Here is a 6,301-nt window from a genome sequence, read left to right on the forward strand (position 1 = left end):
AGATGCATAGAGTCACGGGCCAGGTGCTATGGCTGGAGCTCTGCTCGCCAAAAGGATTCATGCCATCAGTACTTAGACCAAATCTTATGTTCCTTGCGTCAGCTGCAAAATCTTTGAACACTCTGTCGATCTTTCTCCATTGCGTTCCATCAGCGGGGTGTCTCAACTCCCCGTCAGACTTACGGTCCTCTTTGTGCCATCGCAACGACTTGGCATGCTTTTTGTTCATGAACAGACGTTTCAACCGTGGTATTATAGGAGCATACCACATCACCTTGGCGGGAACCCTCTTCTTGGGTTTCTCGCCCTCAACATCGTCACCAGGGTCATCGCCTCTGATCTTATAACGCAATGCAGTGCATACAGGGCATTCATTCAAATTCTCGTATTCACCGCGGTAGAGGATGCAGTCGTTAATGCATGCATGTATCTTCAGAACCTCTAAACCTAGAGGGCAGACAACCTTCTTTGCTTCGTACGTACTGGCGGGCAACTCGTTATTCTTCGGAAACATATTCTTCAACATTTTCAGCAAATTTTCAAATGATGAGTCACCTACACCTTCCTGTGCCTTCCATTTTAGCAAATCCAGTGTGCAGCCCAGCTTTTTCAGACTATTATCGCATCCTGGATACAACGACTTTTTGTGATCCTCTAACATGCGATCCAAATTCTCCCTATCCTTGTCAGTTTCGCAGCGTCTCCGTGCATCAGCAATGGTCCGACCAAGATCATCAGCGGGCTCATCATGTGCCTCTTCTTCACCTTCACCTAACCCTTCCCCACCTTCAGCATCATCCTCCATGAAAGTATCACCGAAATGATCATGATAGTTGTCATCGATATCATCCCCTTCTTCATCTTCTTCCATTCTAACCCCTCTTTCTCCATGCTTGGTCCAACAATTATAGCTTGGCATGAAACCGTGCCGAAGCAGGTGCATGTGAACGTCTCTTGAGGAGGAGTAACCCTTCTGATTCTTACAGACAGCACATGGACAGATAATAAAACCTTGCTGCTTGTTCGCATTTGGCACTACGAGGAAATCTTTCAAACCCGTAGTGAACTCGCCGGAGAGTCGGGGACCGTACATCCATTGCCGATTCATCTGCATTATTATTATATAAAGTATATAATTAACCATCATGCATTTGTTAAACTAACTAGCTAGAAATAATACAAATTAAACAATGAACTACACACATGCGTATTTTATCAATGACACATGAAAGGTTCAAGTTGCTAACCGCGATCGCGGAGGAAATATAAATGAGAAAGCTCAAGTGTGGCTCGGACACTTCATATCATGTTTGTTTCAGGCTCTCGGGCATTTCATCGAACGCCTTGTGTGCATAGGTGGAACCAAAAGCAAACCCACCACCCCCTTCTGAAAATTGTGAAGTGAGCTGAGTGAAGTGAAGTGAGCTGAGTCCTATATATAGGGATGGGCCTTTAGTCCCGGTTGGCCTGGCCAACCGCGACTAAAGGCCTTCGGGGACCTTTAGTCCCGGTTGGCCAGGCCAACCGGGACTAAAGCCCCTCCCGTCCGCCAGCTGGATGGGCCTTTAGTCCCGGTTGGCCTAGCCAACCGCGACTAAAGGCCTTCGGGGACCTTTAGTCCCGGTTGGCCAGGCCAACCGGGACTAAAGCCCCTCCCGTCCGCCAGCTGTTGACCGAGCGCGCTGGGCCCAGATAGTTGGTCGCGGGTCTCCTCCCGAACCGCGACTAAAGGCCCCTTTTGTCGCGGTTCGATTGTTTTGGGACTAATGGGGGCGTATGGAAGCCTCTTTTTCTACTAGTGTGGGGTGTACGGCGTCGCGACGAACCTCATATTGCGAGCCGCGGCCCCACCTCTTTATATAGTGCAGGTGACAGGGGCCCGTCAACCATAGTAGGTTGAGCGCCCCGGATCAAGGCGCGGATCTAATGGCCCGGTGGGCCGTTGGGCCCACACGGTGGAGATCATCCTAACAGGGATATATACCCTGCATTTTGTCGTCAATCCATGGAGGCCTCCGTGCTAAAAGAAGAACCGGCCCTAATTGGCATTCGATTATTATATATTATCCAAGATCACAATATCTAGTCTAGGACTAAATTCAAATGCCAGAGGCGACCTTGCTTGCTCAATAATAAACAACTCAAATCCGCCCTGCCTTAGATGCAGCTGCATGCGCCGTCAACGAAAGGCATTATCCGGTTCTTCTAGAGGCTTAATCCTCACTTCCTCAGCCTACAAAACTGTCGACGAGGGCGCCATCAACTCGTCACAGTTCACAAGCGTTGCACTAGCTCACAAGTCGCAAGCATTGCACGCACGAAGCCTTCGACCAACCATGTCGTCATTGTCGTCGTTAGCGGACCTCCCGTGGCAGGCGCGCGGCGGCGGGGTCTTCGACGTCGGGCAGGGCAGCGCGCTGGTGCTCGCGTCGTACCCGGTGCTCCTGCTCCTCGTCCTCCTCTCCGCGTTCGTCAGGTACGTGTGGATCGCGCTGGCGCTCTACCGCGCGATCTTGTTCGTGATCACATGCACCGGCCGCTTGCTGGCCGGGCCGGTGGTGTTCGTGCACGACGAGGCCACGGCGGCCGTCGAGCGGGGCGGCCTACCACAGGCGTCCATTCCGGCCATGCCAGCGTTCGTGTACGGCGCCGCAGCTTCGGCCGGTGCCGGCAATCGCGAGGCCCAGTGCGCGGTTTGCCTGAAGGCTCTGTCCGGCGGGGAGAAGGTGCGGCGGCTACCGATGTGCGCGCACACGTTCCACGTCGGGCGCATCGACATGTGGTTCCACTCTCATGCGACGTGCCCGGTCTGCCGGTGCCATGTCGAGCCGCAGAAGGCGGGCAAAGTGTCGCCATTGTCGCCAGAGCCAGCTCGATCTGCCGCCGGTGTAGTTGTTGCTGGCGGTGCCAGGACAATTTTTTTAGAACGAAGGCTCAAGTCGAGTCCGGCTTCGAATTAACAAAGCCATCAACCGGCCAAGATTACATCATCAACCCACTTACAGGAATAGAAAAAACAAAACAGCTAAGAGATACATAGTGCTCTGCAACAGCTAGCTAGCTTCATACAACCTACAAGCAAAGATGAAGAAACTAAAGCCCAAGAGCAGCTTGAAGAGGATGAAGCCCTCCACCGATCAGTCCACCGCTCAGAGACACCAAGAAGGCCTTGAGGAGACACAACTAACAGATTGGAAGTAACACATTGTCAGCTCCATGGGCTGAGGTCAAAACGGAAACCACCTCCTCATCTCCGAAAAGGGCTCCCAGCCCCCTCGCCTGGCACGAGGCGCCGATCCGTCGGAAGATACAGACGCTCTCCAAAGAGCTAAGATGAGTAACCGCCACCGTTGCCACCGGGAAGACCAAACCAGAGCACCGCCAACAAGCAGCTCCGAGCTCAACAAAGGGGAACCTGGGCACTGAGAGGGAATTGCACACGAGGAGAAGCAAATGCACGATGAGACTGTTGATGACAAAGCTGCAATGGAGGAATCCCAAACACCGCAGACTCCGACCACGCAGCCGCCAAACGCCTACCAACGGAGCGAGCTCGCCAACGCCCCAAAACTCACCAAAGGCGGCACCTTCAAGAAGGTGACGACGCCACGGGCGTCCCTGCCGCCCAATCAAGAAGGATTTTGGCTTTCGCCCGGAAACGAGCAGGGGAGTAAGGCAAAAGGGGGAGGGGAGTACCATAACGGCGCCTACAGGTAGGGGACGGCGCCCGCGGGCGTCGCCGCCATCGTGGCCGGCTGAATCGGCCTGGATTTCTCCGGGCACTTCACCGCCCCCAGCCCCATCTTCAAACCCGGCGCCGGCAGCCTGGGACGACCGAAGTCCGGATCTGAAAGGGGACCCGAGTGTTGGAGGCGAAGGCGTCAGATCTGGACGGGCGCCCCCACGGCCCGGCGTCCAGCAGCCTCAACCCGCCGCCGCCTTGCTGCCCGCGTGGCCAAGGCAGCCGGCCAGCAACCGCGGCCGCCGTTGGCTGAGGACGGCGTCGCGCCACCACCTGAGGCCGCCACCTCGGCTCCGGAGCCCCCCCCGCGACGGAGCAGGCAAATCCCCGCCGCCACCTTCCTCGGCGGCCGCGCGGCATGCCGGCGACCCTCTCCGGTGGCGACGAGGTAGAGGAGAAGGGGGAGGGAGGCCGGCGGCGGGCTAGGGTTGGCGCCGCCCGAGTCGCCCCTGCGGGAGCGACGCGGGGGCCAAGGTACTCCACGACTACTTGCAGTTCAAGTAGACATAAGAGCAACTCCACTTGTTGTTGGCCCAGTCCCGACGCCGAGTACTTTCCGGCGACAGCGATATGACCGTCGACGAACGACGATGACGAACGAAACTCGCTGACGAACTCGATGAAGTGCTTTACGCCGAGATGCACCGTTGTAAGCTAGCAACACCACGTACTAGCTTGATCGATTCCTTTGATACTAGTTGAAGGAATCGATCAAGCTAGTACGTGGTGTTGCTAGCTTACAACGGTGCATCTCGGCATAAAGCACTTCATCGAGTTCGTCAGCGAGCTTCGTTCGTCATCGTCGTTCGTCGACGGTCATATCGCTGTCGCCGAAAAGTACTCGGCGTCGGGACTGGGCCAACAATTGGTATCAGAGCAAGGTTGATCGTCTAGTAACAGGAGGTCATGTCGGACGACGAGAAGACCAAGCAGCTGGCGGAGTACTCTGGTGTGGCTAAAGTAATTGCTGCTCTGGTGAGATCGGGGTATCCACGATTCGACCGTGGGAACTTCGTGGTGTGGACGACCATGATGGAGTGGGCGCTCGAGGCCAATGAGCTCTGGGAAGCCGTCGACCCCGGCGGTGAGGAGTACCTGAAGGGTGGTGCCTTGTATCGGAAGGATCGTCAGGCTATCACGGCCATCTGCTCGGTGATGCCGGTGGACGTGCAACAATATCTAATCTCGAAGACATCAGCGAAGGAGGCGCGGGACACACTCAAGACATTGCATCTGGGGCACTCGCGTGTGCGCGAGGCGAACTTGCAAACTTTGCTAAAAAGTTACGAGAATCTGAGGATGGGACAGGACGAGACGGTGGACGCTTTCGCAGCGAGGGTTGCCTTGATGGTAAACGGGATTCGCGGTCTCAGGGAGAAGCTAGAGGACATCTCCGTGGTCAGGCGTTTCCTACGTGCCGCTCCACCGCGCTACATGCCGATTATGTCAGCGATCGAGCAATGTGTTGATCTCAAGACTCTCACTTGGATGATCTGGTTGGTCGCTTCAAGGCGCATGACGAGCGGATGAAATTGAGTTACGGCGACGCGAATCAGGATGAGTACCTGATGCTAACGCGTGCTCAGTGGCAGGCAATCGTTTCCAAGGAGAACAATTTCGACAAGGCGTCCAGTAGCAGTGGAAAGTACCGTCCCGCGAAGGACACCGACGAACAGCCGGAGAAGCCAAGGAAGAAAAAGTTCGACAAAAAGAAGATCCGCTGCTACAACTGTAATCTGTTAGGGCACTTCAAGTCAGAGTTCAAGAATTCCCCGAACGAGAAGGTGCTCGTGACCCAGCAAGGTGATGAAAGTGACATGATGTTGATGTGTGAACTGGTGGACCATGAGGATCCAGTTCTTCAAGCGTCGGCTAAAGAAATTGTCGCGCTCCGTGAAGAAAAAGTTCGCTCTCAAGATCGTGGTTCGGAAACTCGTGGCGATGCTATGGACGCGGGGGTGATTCCGAAACTTACATTGATGCCACGGGCATAAGTGCTAACTTCGCTGGAGCGGACGCAGCGATTGCCACGTGTGGTCGGCCATGGAGAAGCAGTCTTGCTGCAGACATGGATGGTAATCCGAGAACTTATGTCGATGCTACTGACATAAGTGCTACTGCAACGGTCACATCCACGACGCTTGGAGGACATTCAGCCGGGGCACCATAAGAAGAAGCAGCAGGCAACACAGCAGATGAAGGAACCGAGCTCGAAGGCAAAAGCAACGCCAACACTCGGTCTGATGCTTTGCTGAGTAGGCCGAAAGTACAGGCCACGGGCATCTGTGTAGATGGCCCGGAAACCAAAGATGGGCGTGACCCAAGTGCTACTTCGTGTGCACCAGGAAGCAGAACACGTTAGTGGTGTGCCACAATGTCCTAGTGGACCAGGCGCTGGTGGATCACGTGGTGGTCTATCCCAACCAAGGCAAAGGTGGAGGCCAGAACGGACAGAATATGGAGGCGAAGATGCAGCGCCAATTCTATGTGCACGGGGTGCACTGGCTTCACGTGGTGGCCATGCTAGCAACCCAAGGGGTGCTGCACGTGGAGCTTGGG

At 55.2% G+C, this 6,301-nt stretch overlaps 2 protein-coding genes across 2 annotated transcripts; both read left to right on the plus strand.

Moving 5' to 3' along the window:
* Window positions 1-2,336: 2,336 nt before the first annotated feature.
* LOC109739092 (E3 ubiquitin-protein ligase ATL41-like) lies at window positions 2,337-2,960 on the plus strand. Its single transcript, XM_020298171.1, has one exon. The coding sequence runs from the start codon at window positions 2,337-2,339 to the stop codon at window positions 2,958-2,960; it is 624 nt and encodes a 207-aa protein (XP_020153760.1).
* Window positions 2,961-4,648: 1,688 nt separating this feature from the next.
* On the plus strand, window positions 4,649-5,736 carry LOC109739093 (uncharacterized). The gene is made up of 2 exons (XM_020298172.1): window positions 4,649-5,140; window positions 5,254-5,736. The coding sequence occupies exons 1-2, from the start codon at window positions 4,649-4,651 to the stop codon at window positions 5,734-5,736; spliced, it is 975 nt and encodes a 324-aa protein (XP_020153761.1).
* The last annotated feature ends 565 nt before the right edge of the window (window positions 5,737-6,301 follow it).

Source organism: Aegilops tauschii, chromosome 1, assembly GCF_002575655.3.
Source record: "Aegilops tauschii subsp. strangulata cultivar AL8/78 chromosome 1, Aet v6.0, whole genome shotgun sequence".
Lineage (NCBI taxonomy): Eukaryota > Viridiplantae > Streptophyta > Magnoliopsida > Poales > Poaceae > Aegilops > Aegilops tauschii.